Source organism: Acomys russatus, chromosome 1, assembly GCF_903995435.1.
Source record: "Acomys russatus chromosome 1, mAcoRus1.1, whole genome shotgun sequence".
In the NCBI taxonomy this organism is placed as follows: Eukaryota; Metazoa; Chordata; class Mammalia; order Rodentia; family Muridae; genus Acomys; species Acomys russatus.
The window spans coordinates 21579103-21601660 of NC_067137.1; the positions used below are offsets into that span (position 1 = coordinate 21579103).

General features: G+C 44.9%; 1 protein-coding gene across 1 annotated transcript in view; it reads left to right on the forward strand.

Moving 5' to 3' along the window:
• Alk (ALK receptor tyrosine kinase) overlaps positions 1–22558 on the forward strand; it is a 713415-nt gene that overhangs the window by 520538 nt on the left and 170319 nt on the right. Inside the window, exon 5 of the mRNA XM_051169801.1 lies at positions 13458–13585. Coding sequence (XP_051025758.1) covers positions 13458–13585 — 128 coding nt within the window. The remainder of the gene's footprint in view (positions 1–13457; positions 13586–22558) is intronic.

Genomic DNA, 22558 nt, shown 5'->3' on the forward strand with positions numbered 1-22558 from the left:
GAGGCACTTGTCCCAAGCCAGTGAAGGAGCTGAATTTGGAGCTGGGATTTTCCCCCTATGCCACATGTGTGAGTGTGAGTGTCAGTTCAAGCCCAAAGTCTCTGAGGAGGATGAAGATGTCATAGACCAAAAGAATCCTATAGCCACAGACTCTGAGTCTCTCTCCCGGGACCCTGCTCCCTACGGACTGTCCGTGTACCAGCCACAGACTCTGCCTCTGGATTTTGGCAGGACTCAGGCTAGCATTCACTGGGGACTAGCTCAGCCAGCCTGTCACTCTGCCTCTACCTACCCTCCACCTTTCCTTCCTTCACTGGTGTCTTGGGACATGAATGATATAATAACACAACCTGATGCTGGCCTGCACTGCTCCCTCATCCTGCCCCTCACAGTTGCTCCTATACTCAGAAACAATACCCTGATTATCATTCATTATTTCTACTTCTTAGCATTAAAACCCTTTTAATATGGCACTGAAGACCATTGGGGAGTTTTAAATTTCACGTCAGACCAGGATTTATGGGCCAGTTCTGAAATTTTACCTCTGGGCTCAATAATTGCAATTCGTTTTAATCGCTCTCTTAGACACCTCAGTTAAAAGACTTCAATTATTTCTACACAGGGGCCGCCTGGGATATGGCCAATCTGAGTACTCAACTTGTGTCACCGCCATTTGGAGACCAACACGGAAGCTATAGCCATGTAGGTAGAAGACACCGGGTTGTCCCCGCAGTCCTAACAAGGAATGCGAGTTCTCAGGAAAGGTTTAACTTCTCCAGCTGTTCTGTTTGGAAAACATGCCCCCATCCACCTCCACTCTCCCAGTCTCTTAGAGGAAGGAAGAAAGGGATGGGTTAGGATGCACATCCTCACCTGTGCTTATTGTGAAAGCTCTACAATTCTGTGAGCACGCAAATGCAAATGCGTACTAAGAATCTTCCCACGGAAAACAACAAAGGAACACGATGCTAGAGTGTGAGGTAGCAGGAGAGAGATACTTTGTTGCTCCCTAAAGAGACCTGTGGTGTCTTGAAAAGAGAAAGCAAGTACTTTCTGAGGAAGCTATAGGATGTTGGAAACGGACCTCACACCAACACAGCACCAAGGACAGAGAAAGGACACAGACAGCAACCGCCTGCCAAGGGCCGCCTTGCCATGCAGGAGCAGAAGGCAAGCTGTTGCCCTGCTCCCCACAGAGCAGCTGATCAAGGTGCATCGCAAGGGGCTCAGGTGGGATGTTGAGGATGGGAGTGGCTGGCAGTGCCACCACTGAGATGCACTGAATGCTTTGTGTCTGGTGTCAGCAATCTGTACTACAGAAATGTGTAGCTCTGTGTCCCAAATCACTAATTACTGAGAAGGCTTAATTGTAGCCCCCAAACATCTGCTTCTGTTGGGAGACAGTGAGCTGGGTGAGGGACAGAGATGGGGATGTGGAAAAGAGAGCTTCACTAAAGAGCTAAACCTGCTCCCCTCAAAGTCCAAGCAAGAAGCCATTGAGGAGAGTCTTTAAATATGCTGAAGTGTAGCTCTTCACAGTTGATGGCTTCTAGCAGGGGAGTGAGGAGGTGAAGAAAGACTCAGTTACCATTAAGGGGCTGGCCACTGGGAGTTTGACCATGCTCCAATGAGTATATGGACAACATTTTATATATATTCTTTTGGGGGAAAAAAGTACAAGGGTGAGAGGGTGGACCTGGGAGGAATGGGGAATGTATTATATTGGGGGGAAAAGAGACAAATGGGTGAAAGGGAAAAATACAAGTCTCACATGGGGCATCCAGTCCCACCATTGGGTGGAAATAGCCAAGAGGAAATGACAGCCTATGGAGGAAGTGTAAGGCTAGATTTCTTAATGGGCTGGACCAAAACAAAGATGACCTAGCTCTCCCAAGAATGCGGATCCTCTGACACAATAGGCTAGGCTAGGGTATCGTCAATGGAGGGCAGTTGCCCCACTGCATACAAGATGACTTACTGGGGCACTACTAACATGGCTTCTTATATTTATTATTACAAGATATTACATTTTACTATTTAACTGATGAGAGTGCACAGGCACACTTATCCAAGCTCCGCCCTGCTCCTCACGTCCCCATCTACAACTCTCTTATTTCCCTAATAAGAGTCAGCTCTGGACACAGGAAACACTCAGGCGGCCCTTTGGCAAGCACTACAGACACCGTGGCAACCTCAGCCTCAGAAGCCCGTTATTATTGACTCTTTGGTGGTTTCTGCTTAGACTGCTATTTACAAGGCTATATTGCAAGCCCAGAGGTGGCAGTCATGATGTTTACAAGCAGTGCGTACATCTCAGACACGTTGCGTACATCTGGAGGGAAGCAAGTAGAGGGAGATGGGGTACTCTATTTCATGGGTGGCTATTTCCCAAGCTGAAGGACTGACCCAGCCAAAACCCAGAAGCCAGGCCCTTCTGGGAAATGGCAGGTTCTAGCTTCCAAGGTCAAATCCAGTGTCAAAGGATTCTGAATGTTGAGGGATTTCTTACTGTAAATACTCAAAATCCTCTTGGACTCAAAAGATGGAAAGCGAAGCTGGCCCTGTGCCTGAGCATTCCCACCCAATCCAGCCTTGCACTGGTCCTCCCGCAAATGCCTCTGCTTCTAGTACAGGCTGCATGTTTTTTAAAAGTTTTAGGTCATGGTTTGGGTTGATCTAAAGTCAGATGAAAATTGGTGGAGGCAGTTACAGCCCAGAAATTGACTCCCAGGTACAGCACAGTCTCAGGTTCCTAAAGCAATTGTTTGCTATTCTACAGAAGTCTTGGCTAACACTCTAGAAGCCTGAAGCCCAAACTCTGCCAGTTGCTTCAAGCATTGCTTAAAGGTGTGAGCTCCTCTGCAAGTCTAAGGGACCCGTAATTCCTCAGTGTAGTGTTTAAGTTTGATTGTCACTTTAACAGGCTGTATAATCAGTAGGTGACAAGTCTCTGGGCATAGTTAGTTGGGATGAGGTTAATTGGGGTGGGAAAAGCCACCATAAATGCAGACAGGACCATTTGAAGGGCTGGGGTCTTAGACTGACAGAAAAAGAGAGAGCTGGTAGCTAAGCATTACCATTCTGTGTGATCTGCTTGCTGTCTGTGACACTATGTGACCAGCTGCCTCATCCACTTCCCTTGGCTTTCCCTACCACTACGGACCATATTCCAGACCTGTGAGCCAAAATAATCCCATCCTTTCCTCAGTTGTTTTCATCACAGCAAGGAGATGAATACTTATGGGCCGTTGGCAAGGGCTTCCTGACAGAGGAGCCTCTGTGATTCTGTCCATCTGAGAGCAGAGGCACACATGCAGGAAAACAGAGTGTGCTGCTTAGACCATACTAGTTCCTTTTCTGTTGCTACGATAAATGACCATAGCCAAAAGCAACTTCTGGAAAGAAGGCAGGAGAGTCCATCACAGTGATGATGGCACGGCAGCAGGACAGGAGGGTTTAAGGCTTCAATCATCAGTTCTGCGGACACAGGGGTAATATTCAACAAACGACAACCACCTTTCCTGCCCTCTTTAATGAGAACCAGGTAAGTCAGGCAATGGTTACCAGTGCATCGCCTTCAAGAAGCATTCCCAAGACTTCCAGGCAGAATGGGGCTCCTCCTGCCACTGCTCCTCCTAACCTGGTTCTACCTGGGGACTGTATGCCTGCCATGATGTCAGGGTGTGTGAAGAGCAACTCGGTGGTTTAAAAAGTAGAAAGGTGCTTTAGATATAACGAACCACACTGGCAAGAAGAACAGAGGCGTATAGCGCCTTGCCATGTTCAGGAGGGCTAAAGAGTCCTGGTTATGTCTGAGTTTCAAGAAGATTCATCCCCAGACCCTGGTTGTAAAATGGGTGCAGAGTGGAGTCTGATGTAGCCCTGAGGTTCAGCCTTTGGGAAACAGCTCATTGTTCCATGGAGCCGGACTATTAAGGATTAGATGTGAGAACAGCCAAAACTCAAAAGCCAGATCTGGAGCCTCTCACCGCTGCTATGACCTCATTGTCTGTGATACTTAGCATCTGTGCTAGATAGTAGACCTTGTCAGAGCCTGTGCACCAAGGTGCTAGAGGCCCCTTCTGTTCATCAAATCTGCTGTCAACTGGATGGCCACCCCAGCAAAGGAGTAGAAAGGGTACACCTTGCAAAATGTAACAACAGTTCAGGTGGTTCAGTACAGATCTTTGGGCTCCTCTTTCCCAGTATCCTCGGGCCCTTTGCCCTTCCATGCCTAACCACTGATTCCAGTTCCAGATTTTGCCTATGGGAACCACAGGCCATAGGCAGGGCCATCTACCATATAAAGTTTCAGTACACTGGCTTGACTTGGCTAGAGAGTTATGACTGACATAGAGCCTCTGAGAGAAGGCATCAGCATTTTGTTTGGCTCGCAGGCTTGAATTCTTTCTCAGACCAATCAATCTGTTAACACATCGAATGACATTTAGGCTGCCTCTTTGGGGAGCAGGCTGGGCTTCTGAGAACATGCAGCAATATAGTTCCAAAGCTAGGAATCCTGGGAAAAGGGCTGTGAGGCAGTGAGGTGGTGGCCCAGAATGGCTGTTTCAGCCCTGACCCCATGCGGGATCCGGGGTTCAAGCCAGAGGCAGACTGTACTGACAGAGGCAATCTACAGAAATGCCGCTTCATATTTCAATGCTGCCTTCCTCCCTTTCCATACGTGAAAGCAAACTGCAGGAACTAGAACTGATCTGGCTTATATTTGAAGAGAGCAGATGGTTTTAATGAGCAGGTTCCCAGCAGCCACATCTGGGTGGCATGGCCACACCTCCTTGGAGAAGGAATTCAAAAGACAAAGGGAAGGTCACACGTGTGAGGAATCCGGAAGACCTACCACTCACCCTGCCAGAAAGACTGTCCTTTGCTTTTGTAGACCACGAAACCATGGTGGCTCCCTCTCACTGAGTTCTCCTAGAATTCTCTCATTTCTTTTTTTAAAAAATATTTTATTAATTTATTCATATTGCATCTCAATTGTTAGCCCATCCCTTGTGTCCTCCCATTCCTTCTTCCCTCTCGCTTTCCCCCTATTCTGCTCCCCTATGTCTGTGACTGAGAGGGACCTCCTCCCCCTGTATTTGCTCATTCATAGGGTATCAAGTCTCTTCTTGGTAGCCTGCTATCCTGCCTCTGAGTGCCACCAGGCCCCCCCATCCAGGGGATGTGGTCAAAAATGAGAGAATTCCAGGACGTTCTCCACTGTTGAGTGGAATTCTCTCATTTCTGAGACACCAGTGCAGAACAAAGCATTGTCCTCTCACTCCCCCCCACCAAGTCCAGCTGAGTCCCACTCAGTCCTCCAACCCCCACGGGAACATCAACAGATGCAGACGGACCTGAAGGGTACTGTCTTGCTGGAAACCTAATCTAAAATCCAGAGACCAAAGGGCTGCATGGCTCTCAGGGTAAGCTCTCAGCTTGATTTCTGCCACCCACTTGTCTCACCTTTGGGGGGGGGTCCTCATCATTTTGTTTCTAGTAAAGGGAAGACACACTTCTGAATCTTCCATGTGTTTCTTTCTACAAGTCAAGGCATAGGAGAAGCCCTCCTAGACCATGAGAAGGGGATACACAGCTGCTTGGGAGTCAGCTTCCAGCCCGAAATGTTTTATTTACATTTATAGGGCACACATGCATGTTAATCTGCCCACTGTTTGGATGTATGGCCACAGTCTATGCTTCCAGCAAATTCTGTGGACATAGCTTCACACGGTCTTTCACATCAGTCACACTCAGGTCCCTTTCCTTCATCTGGGTTGCTCAGCTTTGGTTTCTCAAGAGAGGAAATCATTTTAAAGTGCTTTTGAAGATCTCTGAGCTTCCCCCCCCCCGCCCCGATCTTTGCAGCTGCTCTATTCAGACCTAAGTTGACAGCAGTATCTGCAGCAATATCTGTATCTAGTTTTCCCAAAGTTGTCCTCTGTCTGTTGCATCAGCTTAATGAGTTCACCCGCAGAAACAAGTTTGAACAGGTCTGGACAGAAATAATTGACGCTCAATGGGTAAACTCAGGTGATGTGAGTAGGGAGGGCCAGGTATTGAGAATTTTTTTAGTAACTGTGTGTGGCACTCGGAGGGCAGTTGCTGAATGCAGAAGTTGTGTGTGCTAATCCAGCAGGCAAATTGGCCGCATGGAGACCAGTTAAGAAGACTTTTATTACAAGTTTCCCTCACAGTTGAAACTAGGAAGTTCAGGTGCACAGAGGTTAAGTGGCTTGCCTGAGGTCACATGGCCAGTAGGAGGCAGAAATGAGATTAGCAATCAGAAAGTCTGGCTCCAGAGTTTTTGTTCTTTTTTAAAATTTTATTATAATTTATTCAGATTACATCCTGATAGTTATGAGGTTTTGTTCTTAAGCAATACACTCTCTCAAAGAAAGGTAGGAATTGCAAAAAGTAGGAAGGAAGAAAAATAGGGGGCAGAGGAGTGACAAAAGAAGAGGGAAAAAGGTAAGGAAGGACAGAGGCAGGGGAAGAGGGGAGAAGGGAGACAAAGGAGAAGCTAAAATAGGCCAAGGTAAGAAGCCCAAAAGGTCTGGGCATGTAGCTCAGTGGCAGCGCCCTTGCCTGGATTTGCCCCATCACTTGCTTACTCAGCATTTCCAATGACATGAAGCTTCTTGCTAATGCTAAGTTTTAGCCAGCACAGCCTGTATCCATGGGAAGTCCATCCTGCCTTGGCACCATGTCTGTTTCCAGCCCTCTTCTACGGGGCCTGGGACCATGGTTAGCTGGAGGCAGCTCTTCTCTACCATGACTCAGCTAAAAATCTCATCTTCCATCCCTATCCAGCTCCAAGTCCCAGTCCTCTCCAGATCACTGTGTTTGTGTGTGTGTGTGTGTATGTGTGTGTGTGTGTGTGTGTGTGTGTGTGTGTGTGTGTGTGTGTGTTTCCTGTTGGGGGAGATGAGGAGAAAGCTTCCCCTGATGTCCTTTCCTGCCACATGGATCTAGGCAAGCTCCCACGATCAGCTACTGTTCCTATCACGTATTCACACCTTCACGCTTGAGTTGAACCCTTGTCAAAGAGAGAGTCTGAGTAAACACACGGCAGAAGAATGTCAGCTCTGCAGCCTGAACTGTGACTTTATAATAGTAACCACCACCGCTGCCGCCACCACCACCACCACTGCCACCACCGCCGCCACCAAGGTCTGTGTGGCGGGGCTTTGGACACTTCCCTGATTCATCTAACTTCTGCCATCCCCAGGCCAGCGCATGACTTTGTCTGTCCCTAGAGGGTTCATTACCACCTAACAATATGGCTGTCAGGGCCAGGACAGAGCAGGAAGATGACTGTGTCTTAAAGCTTCATTTCCCCAGCCGTGTTTCCCAGGGCTGGGAACTGAAATAAAGATCTGGGTAGACTGTTTTAACTTCAAGGAGTTTAGAAGGGCGAGTAGGACAATGTTCTTCAACAACGAGTTATGCTCCCTTGTATGACAGACTCCAGCTCTAAGCAAAGCCTAGAGCGACTTTCAACAGCTGCTAATGACACTGTTTATCTTCATATCAGCGCTGCCCTTGTAACTAGTGTTACTGTTGTAGGCAACGTACACATTGAATTGACCTGTAGGGTACAGAGCATCAGTGCATAGGATGGGACTTTTTCTTCTTTGAGAACTCAGCCACCCCCAGGTATAATTATATAATTCTCTGATTCCTTCTTATTGGCTCTCAGGAAATGTAGCTACCATGAGTTACCTAGTGAGCCATGGGGTTTTTATGCACTGCCCCCTCCCTGCATCACCTTGGCCCCCCATCCCCCATCCTTCGGTGCCCCCTCAGAGGACAAGGATCATTATCACCTGGACAGATGATGGTTATCGTTACTGAGAGAACATGAAGTTTTAGATTCACTCAGCTCTGCCAGCACATAGTTTTTGCCCAAGAATGTCAGAATATTGTCAGATTTAATAGAAATATGTTCAATTGTTTCTTGTCTCCTTCAGACGATGCAATGGTGGAAGATCCATCATCTTGCCAGTAAGAAGGTAGGGGAGTGAGACACATGGATCGCCCTCCCTGTGGAGTTCAATAAAAAGTATTTCCTCTCACCAGATGAGACCACTGTGTATTCAGAACATATTCTATCTGTTCAACTTCTGCCTGGGTATTCATGCCAGTCCACATGCCCCATTCCCCATCCCCATTCCTGGCTCATTTTCACAACCCAACCTCAAGTGATACTTGCTCTGATCATTCAGTCTGAGCTATCACTTTGTCTGCCATGTAATGCCTAGTACCTATATACCAGGACATTCCTTAGCTCTGATGTCCTGTAGCTCATTATGAACTTGGGTATATATTTTTGTTCTCACCAGTTTGCAAGTTACTCTAGTGCAAGATAAATCCTAAACTCTTAGTGACACCAATATATATATATATATGTGTGTGTGAGTGTGTGTGTGTGTGTGTGTGTGTGTGTGTGTGTGTGTGTGTGCTTTTAATATGTAGCAGTGTGCCAGTAACACTTGAAGTATAGGTGGCAGCACCTCAACAAACTTTAACTGTGAAGTAGGCAGCAAGCATCTTCTTCCAGGCTGCAGGATGCTACAAAGATAAAAGAGAGGTTTATCTGAAATGTGGAAGGCCCTATTCCCAGTTCGGAGAAGATGGTTAGTGGTTAGTCTGGGAATCATAATCTAAAGCTAACACACCTTTCTGTAGGGATGTTCCAACATAATTTCTTAGAATTATGTTTATTGTATGAAGACCCACTTACATTTTCTTTATTTAAACAAATACTGTGGGTGTTAAATCAGAAATCCAAATGGTCTTCTCATCCTATTTTATTTACCATCCTTTCATCCATGCATCTTATGAAGAAGTTGAGTTGCAAATGTTTACCTGGACTGATATGCTTCCTCAAAGAAAGCTGAGGTCTTCTGTAAGAACTTGCTACTTTGCCTGAATCTTTCTTACAGATGTTTAACATAATCCAGCAAGCCAGGCATTATGGCCTACACCTTAAGTTGGTTATTTGGGGTGGATGGGTTAATTGGTTGGTTGGTTCTTTGGTTGGTTGCTTGCTTGATTAACTGCTTGGTTGGCTGGTTGTTTGGTTGGTTGGTCAGTTGGTTGGTCGGTTGAGATGGGGTTTTGCTATACATCCCAGGATGACCCTGAATTCATTTGTATTGACCTCTATCTTAAAAGTTAGGAAAGTGAAACTTGTAGAAGTTAAATCACTACAATGGCATAGCATTCTCTATCTCGTCAACACCGTCCATGGCCCTCACAAGCTATCATAAAATGTTCCTCCATTCAATGACTAAAATGAGTTGATGCCTTCACACTCTAAAACCACGGCTGTTGACCCTTCAGTCTCATCAGCAACTTGCCTACAGCAGATGTTGCCAGGCACTTTCCTATGTAAGTATGTAGGGACTGGATGAGAGCAATGGGAACCCAAGAAAGTCCTTTCATTTTTATAGCAAACCTTAATATTGTTCTATGGATTTCTTATCCCACTGCCTATCTAGTGTCTAGGCTTAAAAAAAAAAAAAAACCATTCCAGTGATCTCTCTAGCATGCCAATTACACGTACCCTTCTCTGTCTTGGTGATCTTGGTGATGGAAGTGCAATTGATTGGGCAGATGGAGCCGTAGGCCGTGTTGTCTCTAATCCTCAGAACCAAGAAGCAGTACTGTATTTTGTGATGAACTCAAAGTATGACCTTGTTCAAGTCTCCCTTTTTCTGAACGAGTGAGACACGGCCTCTTTGTGTAAATAGAGCTGTGATTGAAGACTGATCGCTCTTCTCCAAACTCTGCGAGATATCATTTGTTAGTTGCAGCTTCCAAGGTTTTCATAAAATATTGTATCGGTAGGCATGCTGCAAAATACTGATGATGTATAACTCTAGGCAATTAAGACTCACAGGGAGCTTCCATCACAGTGGCTACATTTTTGCTAATGAGGAAACTTACACCCAAGGAGGTGTGGAGCACTGTTCAAGTCTTAGCAAGCCCCAAGCCAAAATCAAAAACTTCTCTCTGCCAGGTTAGAAATAGGCCTTTGTATTCCAAAAGAGTCCTCCTGGCTTTGTTTGTTTGTTTTTGCTTGTTTGTTTGCTTCATGTTTGTTTTTGTTTGTTTGATTGATTGATTGACTGATTTAGAGGTTCCTTGATCACCTTTAATTTATTCATTATATTGTAATCACTAAACAAAAGCAGATGGTCAGGATTTTCCTCAACAACAAAAAAGTCATGCAAAATTAGAGACACTTACTGCTTGAGAATAAAATCATTCAGAAAACAGGCAACATTTTAGACATTTTCAGAAAAGTGTCTCATTCAAAGTCATCAGGCAAATGAGCAGCAGAGGCAGAATGGGGAACCGGAGCACTCCACAGAGACCTGCGGAAGATAACAGATTGTGACAGGCTGTCCCGGCAATCCGTCTGCCTTCCTAAAGCCCAGGTGGACGCCCACACTGTCATATTGATTGATTGTAGTACCCGTGCTAGCATGTCACCAACCCCCAAAACATGGATACAGTTGCACATCTGTTTCCAGAAAGTTCTAGGTCAGAATACAACCCCTCCCTTTTGAGCATAAATTGAGTTGCCAACAGTTAAAACATGGGAAGTGGAGACCCTAGCGAGCCAGTTTCGTGACCAGTGGGAGATAAAGAAGTTGGAAGCAAGGAGAGAAGAGAGCTCAGGCCTGTTTTTCACTGGGCTTTTGGGCTGTCTCTTAAACAAATCTGACCCTAGGTACAAACTTGCCCTTTCCTATTCCCAGCTTCCCTGGATATAAAATACATGTTTGGCAACTGCTCTGAAAGTTATTAAAGTTTCGGCAGTAAACTATGAGAGGCCAGAGAATTTCAGGCAAAAGTTATTGCATCGGTAACTCAGAAACTAATTCCTAGAACTCCTGACACATTTATCCAGAGGGCGAGCGCCAATACAGAAATGGAAATCATTGTCAAGGGCCACTGTGTACCTGGAATTAAAATCCATCATTCCTCAGAGCGGAGAGCTGAGATTTGGGCACAATATGAGCGTACTCACACCTTTCCTTAAAATGAAAGCCCTTTATGTTTCAGAAGAACATGACAAATTCTGCATTCTCTGTTCATTTGTTTTTCTTTTCCTTAAGAACCCCTTGTTACATTTTCTTTTCAAATATTTCTTTCTTTGACAGTTCCACATTTAAACTGAAAAGCCTCCTTTTCCTTATTCAATTGCACTGGTTTTATTTGGGATGGAAACCCTGCTGGGTACCGTAACGGAGAACAAGCTTTACAGCAGCAATAAGCCTTTCTACAGCATCTATTGTGGGGGAACTTAATGCACTTTATTAAACGGCTGAAGACTTGACTCTAGCGATCTGAATTAACTACAGAAAAGCATAGAGATGGAACAAAAGTCCCCACTTCCTTCAGCAGACATCTACTTCATGCAGAAACCCAAGACATAAAACTGCCCCTTGGGAGACACCTTTGAGAAGGGTCAATGACGCCTTAAGCAATACCGTTATCACCAAAAGTGAACCAACATAGGGCTGGGAAATGGCTCAGTTGGCAAACTGCCCCCTAAGGAAGCCGAAGGGCTCAAATTTGGGTAAAGGCTGGGTGTGGCACCTGTGTGCAGCTACAGTGCTGAGGATCAGAGATACACAGATCCTCAGAGCTCCCTGCCATGTCAACCTAGCCAAAATGTCCACTCTAGGTTCAGTGACAGTCCCTGTCTCAAGAACTAAGGTAAAGCATGATTAAGGAAGATGCCCAGGGTCATTCTCTGATGTAAGCACGCACATGTACAAGCACCTACATGCATCCACGCAGACATATGGAGACTCAGACATGAGAGTAAAAGAAAAAGCACAGACAGCAAAGGGGCAGGATACCATATTAGTGAGTAAATGCAGACGTGGACCGTCAACCGCACTAGGGTAAGTGGAGAGTACACTTCAGGGGTTAAGTGGACATAGACTTTGACCGTGATTGTAGTCATTTAGGTAACTATGCAGGGTAGCTTTGGCACAGTCACAACAGAGAAGAAGGCAGAAGTGATGCACATTAGGTCATGCAATCAGTGAATGGTGATGCCATCTGTATTTACCACCTTTGGGCATGTGGTAAGTAGGTACGGACAGTCAGGCAGGGGCGTGTAGGGTGGTGGCAGTTGTGTAAAATGACAGCTGGGCCTGTACACTGAGGCGGTGAGTATGACTGTCTCCTGACAATGGGTGCCTTGAGGTATTTGAATTTTCTGAATTGCTGGAGGCTTAACTTGCTTTATCTTATTTTCTACAGTGATCATTATTTTATCTTTTGGTGTGAGGGCTTAAAAGTTTCTCAAACAAAAAGATTAGTTCCACCTCCTCCCCCTGAACCCCAGTTTCTTTCCTTTAGTTCAATCTGATAGTGAAAAATATAATATATAGAATATTATAATATGATCTCATCATTATATACCCAAGTCAAAAATCTCTAATATACAAGTTTTCATTTATCAAATTATATACTTTCAGTGAAATCAATTTATAATGTGCTAATTATACCTCACTAAAATTGTTTTTAAAGAAAGTAATTTCAAGTTGTCAGAGACAATTGTTTAAATATACAGTTATAAATGAACATATGTTCTCTCCTTCCTTTACTCTCTCTCCTTCATTCATATATGTATATGAAAAATGTGTGTGTGTGTGTGTGTTTTGTGTGTGTGTGTGTGTTTCAATGTTGAAAAGGAAATTGGATGTTCCATTAAGTGGCAGGAGGCTAGTCCAAGAGGTCAACAGCATGAGTATGGTGTAAGAATGGTCCTGTAGCTGACCCTCTGCTCAGCCTCCAAGATCACAGACAGATGCCATGCCCACCGTCTAAGCTGCTTTCACCTTCTGCTGTCTTCACTGTCTCTCAAAGTCCATGTCAATCTTAGATACCTTTTACCCCAAGGTACACGCTTCAGTGCACTTTAATTTTGCAGCAGTTGATAAATAGTCCTCTCTAGCTTCCCTAAGTAACCACACAGCAAACCTGGGGATTGGGAGACCTTGGAAGCAGATAACAAGCCCAAACCAAGTATTGCTCCAAAGAGATGATTACGAATTGGCTGGTAAACCTTAGGAGGCTGTTCCTGGGCTCTGCTGCCAGGTTGTCTCGTGCGTGGATGCCCTTCCTCTGTGAGACTAGCTGCAGAACTACTTCAAAGATGTGCAGTTGTCTAGGAATACCACTGCCTTCAGTGGGTTTGAGAACAGGGTTTCTGAGTCCACCAGACAGGAATGAAACAAATATTGACGTATTGCTCTCAGCGTCCCTGTTCTCGGTGGAACCATTTGGGGTTCCGTCTCTTGGTACCCACTAAGAATGTGATACCTAAACTCACTCTAGAGGAGTGGTCCTCTCTGCAGATTAAGGTGGCTTCTCATCACTGTTTACTTATGCTTTTCTCCTTTGCCTTCCAATGTATCCAGCTGGACAGTGCTGCATGGAAGAATTGGGCGTCCAGAGAACCCGTTTAGAGTGGCCCTGGAATACATCTCGAGTGGAAACCGGAGCTTGTCTGCAGTGGATTTCTTTGCCCTGAAGAACTGCAGTGAAGGTACCTTGAATCTGCTTTTGCTTCTCTCTCCTCTATAGCAAGTCTCAAATATATCAGTAATTGTATTGAGCTTGAATATAAAGTCTGTGGTGAAGGGGAGCCGATTCTGAACATTAGCAAGTGCACCATAGCCCCGGTAATCAATTTTCAAAGAATTTCAGAATAAAGTTGTATCTACTTATCTTAAAACTTTATCAAGTGGGATACAGCCTTTCTTTGATAATATGTTAGCTTCGCTTCTTGGTGGCAAGTGCTTCCCACTACCAAAGATATTTTATTATGAAAACTGTAAGTGGATCAAGTAAATAGAATAGAACATGATTCCCACCTTGCCGCCTTCACCCAACTTAGCAGTCATCAACACTCTGTCATTTTGTTTCACCTATGATTCTACCCACCCTTCACCCTCCCCTCCCTTAATGATCATCACTATTTGGCTTTTTCTGGAGGTACAATTTACAACTAAGTACTTGTGTTGGTTTTATCTGGGCGCTTGCTGAGGGACAACACGGGAAATGGTTAGATGTGGAATTTTCATACATTTTTGTACAAGCCTGATGGGCATGGCCCACTGTGTCATTGAATTTCTTTTGCATAAATGCCACATTGTGACTTTACTTCAAGGTAAGCTTTTATTCTTTCTTCCCCCCTTTATATCTTTGTTTCCAGGAAACTGAACCAAATGTAATAAGTTCTCCACCGTAGTCCTCTGGTTTCTGTAGGCCTTTGATGAGCTCTTCTTCTTCCCTCTGTCGCATTTGAGTTTCCAATCCCGGTTTTCAACCTTCTATTTTGTATGCATATTTCATTAAGTATTGTTTCCAGTTGGGATGGAAAACAGAGAGACAGGGGATTATCGGTAGTGAGGTGAGGCTGGGCACCCCTTGGCTTTTTAGAAGGCCACAGTCTACTAGAAGCATCCTTTATTCCTTCCCAGATGTAGAGTAGCAGAGAGGAGTTTCAAGGAGTCGTCTTCACTGCTGCTCTCTGGCTCCTGCCCCCTTCTCCTCATCGAAGGTCTGCTGAAGGACACTCGGCTACAGAACTTGTGTCCAGAGCATCCTAAGCACGGAGCATGGGTATGAAGGAAGCCCGCAGTCCCTTCTAGACCTTATTTCTCAATGACGTAATTCATGAGCAGCCATGAAGGCCCATTCCCCAGAGGGCCATTCTTCATGCAGAGACACCTGGATTTGATACTTGCTCCTCTTGCTTGTTAGGTGGGACAGTGACTCCTGCTCTCTCTCTCTGTTGCTGTGACTCTCCATTCATCGGTATCTTTACAAGAACTTCCATAAATGAATGATTTTACTGTTCTTGTTGTAGTCAAAACTGATTTCTACATGACAGAACAAAACTCATAACAATGTGATAGATTGAACTAGTTACAGCACAAGAAGTAGTTAACCTGTTCTGTGCGGCAGTGTGTGAGGAGCACATGAGATTTGAGGCAGGAGGGTTTTGCGTGAACATTTCCACACTTATGAACTTAAGGATCCATGAAGATCTCTGGACATCATCAAGCTTTACAGATTTTTAGGGATCTGTTTCATTCAAAAGACATCCTCTGCAACCAGTTAACAGAAATGTCACAGGGAAAAGGCAGCCATTTACACAAACAGTATAATTCCATTTGAAAAACATTTGGAAAAAAAACCAGTTGAGTACAAAGTTCCAGATATCAAGCCCAACACAAAATAATGTCAATATGACTGGCTCTGCAAAAACTCTGGATTCTCAAGGCAAGAATTTTGGCCAAGTAAATAGATGTTTCATCCCTTGCTTTGCAATCCCCTCTCACCTAGAGAATTTCTTCCCCTGGGGCTTGGGTTGCTTGGCAATGAATCTGCTGAAGAGCTTAAGCTTGTTTCTTGTCTCTTTCTCCATCCTTGCAAAAGCAAAAGCTCCAGTAGTCTTTCAAAACTCAGAAAATTACCTCTGCAGGGTACCCTCTTCTGCCTCTCCTTGGTCTAGAAACCTGGCGGGGGGCGTCCTTATAGCCTAACCACCATCCCATCTCTAGGTCTGGAGCTCCCAAGTCCAAGAACAAGACAGTCTTCATGAGCAAACAGTTGATCTCTGCATCTTTCCTCTCCACCCGCACCACCCCCCAACTGACAACACATTAGCTCCTAAGGCATATGGAGGGTCTGCTGTAGACACGTGAAGAAATAAAGCAGAGATGCCAGAATGCTCTGAGTACTTTCAGCCCTCGTCCCATCATGGAGCAAATTCCAGTGATGTGGACAAGTTTCAAACACATGACTCATCCTAAAACTGCACTCATGTGTTTATAATCAAGGGTATTTAGGATTTTCTTTGGTACATGCTTGAAGCCTATGTGATATAGGCAAGTTCTTGCGTTCTGGGGCCATGGCTTTGGCTCGTTCATAAAGGGTTCATGAAGGAGAGAAGGGGAAAGAAATAGTGCCTTTGGGGTGTGGACAGAGCTGATAACATGCTAGCCAGGGCTGTAGATAGGCCTGCAAGATATCCGGTCTATTATCTAATTGTAACTCGATACCCCACAATGAGGCACAGATAAAGTATGAAGGGAAACACAGCTAAATAACACTATACCTCATCCTTGGCCCCAGTGAAGAAGAGCACTGTTTTAGCTAACTTGGGGAAGGCTGACAGGGGATGTTGGGCACAATTCTCTCTGCATAGGAGACAATATTTCCCTGTGGTGTCTCCAGAAAAACGGGACTTATGTATTTCTTCTTTAAATATTTACATCTGGCACAGTGTGTATACTTAATAGATGCTCAGTGGATGCACACCAATTTTGATGGGGCAGTCACATATGCTAAGGCCAAGTGTTCACCCCCTTCCTGTGTACTGTCTCCCACAAGCTTTACAATAAAGGTATAGAACAGGGACATTTCTCATCTCACAAGCAGGAAAACTGAAAGTCATAGGTGTTTCAAAAAAGCAAAATAAGTTTTGTAGTTATTTTTGTATGAATCTATTTTTTCTTATAACCATGCAAGTGCTAACTAGAACTATAACAATTAATTGTGTATTTCTTATTTTGGTGGTATCTGTATTAGTCTAAGTAATATATGTATAGAAGTGATGCAAATACACTACTGCTTCTCTGTGTCATGTTTTTGTTGTAGCAGTTACAAATTGTTACAGATGGTGCAAATAAAAATAGAAATGTTTTTAAAACTTGCCCAAACCCTAAGCCACAGAGCCAAACTGGATCCGAAGTTGATGTGATCACAAAGCCATTGCCTCATCCTTGACACTCTCTTGCCTTTGTAGAAGGTGCAGATGCTGAAGTTTACTTTATTACTGTATGCCTAGCATTCTCTCAACTCCTTCTGCTCCCCTATTCCCTACACCAAATTGACCTGAACATCGAGCCTACCGCCATCTTGTTTTCTATCTGGGTCCACGAAGGTGCTACATTGCTGACTCTTGTTGGTTTGTTTCAAGACAGGGTTTCTCTGTGTAGCCTTGACTGTCCTGGAACTCACAATGTAGACCCATCTGGGCTCAAACTCAGAGATCTGCCTACCTCTGCCTCCCGAGTGCTGGGATTAAACCACCACCCGGCTACATTGCTGACTTTTGAATTTACTTGTCAGACTTCATTTTTCTTAGCCATATGCCTTATTCCTCTCATATCCTTTATATATACTAATGTGCACTTTGGCATCAGCCAGGTAGTGTCTCTAAGACCGTTACCCATCTTTCTCACACTGCAAATCGCAGTATTCCCACTCCTTGCAGCCCTTTCAACAGGACATAAGTAATTCCTTATCACCTCCAATGTCAGAAAATAATACAGGGACTCTACTGGACTCCCTTGCTCAGGAAATGTCATTGGTAGCTACTGAAATTCTGCTTGGAAGGTCTTGATGTCTGCATCTAAATCTAGTGATCATTTCCCAATTAGTCAGTCATTGGGGGACCCTAACTTGAGATTCAATACATTGTCCTTTATTTGATTGGTTGCTCAGGGGAGCAGTTAGCACATTGCTAAGCACATAGGAAATATCACATAAATGCTTGTTGACAGATTGCTTAATCAATCGATTAATAAATGTTGATCTTGGTTTATAGCTTCAGGCTAGTGTGGGGAACTGCTTCCAAAAGAAGGTAGCTGTGAGTCGAAGTTGCTTAGACTTGGTGTTTCCCAGGAAAACTAGTTGAAGAGCAACGCATACGTTCAGTGTGACTGGGAGGGACATCAGCCTCTGGAGACAGGGGCTCCCTTATCCCAGGCACAAAAAGCTTTTCACTGGCAGACAACCTAGGGAAGGTTGCTCCTGAAGCCCACCCCCACAACTTCAGAGAGACTCCTACATAAGTCACACAGAACAGAATTAGCAGGACCAGCTCCTTGAAATGGATTTAACAAATCCACAGGGCTCTGAGGAGCTCACACGATGCACACTGTAAACGCCCATCTAGCGCTTCCTCACGCCAGGACCCGCTCTATGTATGTGTTTCTATTAGTTTCCTTCATCCACACTCCAGTGCTGAAAGCTCTATGCCATTGTTATTAAATCTGTTCGTTGGATGGGGAAATGGAAGACCAGAGAATTAAGTCATTACCCCAGAGTCACAGCTGATAATTGGATTGGAAGCCATCTGGATCTTAGCTGCTTCCTAAGGAAGGTCACCACTGAAAAGGTGACAGAAGGCATCTAGACAGCCTCGTTCACTGTACAAAAGTGTAATGAGCAAAACCCCAAAGAATTTCCTTGGAATGTGATATTACATTACTGACCAGCATAATGTACTTTGTCCTTCCGTCTCCTTTGATCTCCGTGTTTCTAAAGAATCAATTCAGTACTTCCTTCACCCTTTCTAGATTGGTCAAGGGCCTTTGAGATGTACCACTGGTGCCTACTGGTGAAAATGAAAACATTCACCCTTTCTAGATTGGTCAAGGGCCTTTGAGATGCACCACTGGTGCCTACTGGTGAAAATGAAAACAAAGAACTGCAAGGGCCCACTTACATAAAACAAGAAGCTATGAGTGAAAACTCCAGTATGAGCCTAAATGCATTTTATTCCAGCTACTGCAATTCCCCCTTTTCTTTCATGAATCTGCAGGAAACACATCTGAGGTTTCCTGCTCCAGAGCCAAGTTGGAGTTGCTCACAGATTTCTCAACCAAATGCAATCTAGGTTCCTTACATTCTGGATGCCTCTGAACATATGTTATTCCTGACCTGTTCGTTAAGGAGAATGGTATAAACTTTACCCATAGGACTTACTTCACTGACCTCAGTAGCTCAGAAAGGAGAATGGATCCAAGAGGACAAACTCCATGCTGAGACCACTTGAAACACACGACCTCCGGGTTGGAGGAGCACAAGCATCTTAATTTCTCTGAGACGGCCTTGTGGGTTCTTAAATTACAACCATGGTTTAAAAATGGAACCCTCATCTAAAAGGTTTACATGAGAGGCTAGTGTATAATGTGACACAGGTAGAGCTTCCTTTAAAAGTAGGGGATGGAGCTGGAAGCAGTGGTGGCGCACGCCTTTAAACCCAGTACTTGGGGAGGCAGAGGCAGGCAGATCGCTGTGAGTTCGAGGCCAGCTTGGTCTACAAAATGAGTCCAGGATGGCCAAGGCTACACAGAGAACCCCTGTCTGGAAAAAAAATGAAATAAAACAAACAAACAAAATAGAGGCCAGGACCACTTCTAGTACTCCCCACAATGAAGCTTCCTAAAATAAAATTTGAGAACTACTAGATGACCTGGTTTTCAGCTTTTCTTTTATCTGGATTTTCTGATCCTATAATTCCGCTTTCACAGAAGATACGAGAGCCAACACCAGTTATACTCCATACTTTGTTGGTGTGATCGGGACTAAGCATGAGGTTTGACTGTTTTAGAGGTTGGCCAAAATTTTTTTTTTTAGATTAGTTCTCTCCCACATGGATCCTTGCTCAGCTGTGCTGGCTACAGATGCTCTCGGAAAAAGGTTGGTGACTTACGGCAGCCTTCCCCACCAAAAACAACAATGAACAACAGAAGGCATCCTCTTTAGCCCAAGAGAGGATAAGAAGAAGTGAGAGAAGCCAAACAAACAAGTTCAAATCTTTGGTCAGTCATGTGAGGCCAACCAGAGTCTGGGGTAGGCTCCAAAATCCAGCTGGGCAAAATGAAGTATGAGTCCATGGGCTCCTGGCAGCCTGGCACAAACTGGGCGTTTTGTGTCCTAGCAGCAAGCAGTGCCTCAGCAGGGTCCTCAATCTGTACTTGTAAACGGAGATTACTGTGGTGTTCTGTCTTGGGGTTGCCAGCAAAACCTCCTGCCCCGCCTTTCTGCAGAAGACTCCTCATCTGTGAAGCCACTGGTGCATTCACTGGTGCATCTGCCTGGTTCATTCAACAGACATTCACCTAGAAGATAGAAATCTCAGATGCTCCTGACCCTAATATACAATTGTTTTTTTTTTTTTCTTTTCTCTATCTAGGGCCGAATTTGATATAGTGGGTGTGAGCTCTTCATCCTACTTTGTACAGAAACTTCTCCCCAAAGGGCATCCCTGTTCGTACTTAATTTGCACCAGCAATATCAAGGAGGTATTCCATCTGCCGAGATGCCTTCCTCTAAACTAGCTCCAATGTTGCTCTTTCAAAAAGATCGTGCAATAAGCACTGGACCAGCAATCAGAAAACCCGAACCTAAGTCCCCGCTCCCACCTCTTCATTTCCAAAGACTAGTCAACCCTTCAGATCTGAAAGGACATTAAAGGTCTCCTCCAGAGTTATCACATTGATTGTTTTTTAATTGAAAGTGGGAATAGCAATATGTCAACAGTTTTCCTGGCAACTGACCTCATCCTGAGGGCCAATAAGAAACTGACTTAGAGAAGTAACACAAATTATGCCAAGGGCTGCCTAACGTCTCTGGGCCCCCCTTGCCTGAGGCTGGTTAAAATGAGCTACTCTCCCCTTGCATCTCAGTTTCCCATGGAGAAGCTACCATGCACAGGAACAAATTGGCTCTTCGGATGCCCCTGCACAGCTGGCAGATGGTGATTAGTGGCCAGATGCACAGTAGGTGCTGAAAACCTTGTAAGACCAGTTTGGAGAGGTTCCACCAGCTAGGCCTGTCACTTCAAGGGACTGAGTCAACTCTAGAAAGAGTAGGCCTGTTCCTTGGAGTTGAACAACAGAGAGAAATTGCAGTTGCAACCTCCAGAGAAATCTTATTTGTAGCTGATGATCCCTACTTTCAAAACGCCCCTTCTTAACTCTATTTCTAGAACCTCTTACCTTTAATTTACCAGTAGGCTGCGTCACTTAAAAGCAAGCGTTAAAATTATGCCAGGCGGGAGAGAGGGCTCAGTTGATAAAGCATTGGGACGCAAGTCCAATCCTCAGGACCCAAGTTGTGAAAAAATAAAGCCATAAAGGGCATGGTGGTACCTGCTTATAATTCTACTACTGAAGAAGCAGAAACAGAAAAATCCCGGGGTCCCCTGGCAAGCCAGGCTAGCCAACCAAATGAGCTCTGAGTTCAAAGAGAGGCTGTCTCCAAAAGACAAGTTAGGGAATGATTAAGGGCCAGACCCATGGTCAACCTCTGGCTTCCAAGTGCATGAACTACACACATTCTCTTCCTCTCCATCTTCCTCTTCCTGCCCCTCTCCCCCTCCTTCTCTCTCTCTCTCTCTCTCTCTCTCTCTCTCTCTCTCTCTCTCTCTCTCTCTCTCTCTCTCTCTCTCTCTCTCTCTCTCTCTCTCTCTCTGTCTCTCTCTCCTTCATGTGTATACATGCATGTGCACACAGATACACATGTATACACCACTCACACAGTAATGTATACACATATGCACACACACACACACACACACACACACACACACACACACACACACACACACAAAGTTACGACTTCATCTGGCTATTGCAATCTACTCATGCTTGCCAACCCCTCCCCACTCAGAACTCCTTCTATCCGTGTGCCTGCAGCACGGCCTGTCCTCCTCAGGCCCACACTTCTTTCAGATCTCAGCTGAGATGCTATTTTCTGCCTCACTTCAGAACTGTGTTTCCATGAGCTTCTATTTTAGAACAATCCACTTCTCTGCAGAGTTATTTATAAGCCTCACTCAATAGACGCTAACTTCCTAGAATCAAAGCCTTTTTTTTTTAAATCCCTGTGTCTCAATTAGCAATGAAGAAGACTGTTTCCTTGGTGAGCGCTCAATAAAGGTTTGCTTATCCTAATGTAGGAGGGAGATTATGGGCTTTTAAATCAGACCAAATGAGTATGGAAGCTCAGCCCTGTCGCGTACCACCTTTGTGAGCTCGGAAGAGTTTCTTAAATCTATGAGCTTTGTTTTTTTCATCACTAAATGGGCTAATAATACATAATTATAGCTTTGTTGGGAGGTTAAAACAGATATCGTGTGCAGAGCTCTTAGCCGGTGCAGGGCATGATAAATACCGCTGCCTTTTCTCTCAAGCGTCTCTTGACTAAGCTGTGTCTCCTCATGCTGGAACCAGAGCCGAATAATTCTGCACAGCTATCCCAGGGGTCGTTTGCAGAGCCCCGCCCACTGTCTGCCTTCCGTCTGTGCCCTGTCCGAGCCATCAGGTGGAGGGAAAGCTACCTTATTTCCAGCAGACTCTAATAGCCTAGATCTGCTTGGCGATTTTAAAAGCAGCTGCTCTTCTTTCTCCCCTACAACTGGTACTTCAACCTCTGATAATGTCATTTTCTTTATCACTCCGTGACCCAATCTCTAGAACTCTTTGTGGCTTGCAAGGATCTAATATTGTTTAATCCTGTGGGGATGGTTGAAAATTGGGGAAGTCCTTAGACAAACTGCTCACACTGCCTTTCCCCCGTCAGACTGGAATCCAAAGCAGCCAGGCAGAGCCCTGCCACAGGACCAGGAAAGTCTCGTGCTGGCTTCTCTCTCCCCACCAGTGATCAGCCACTGTTGGCAACTGCTTCCTTACTGTGCAATGATTTACTCATAATC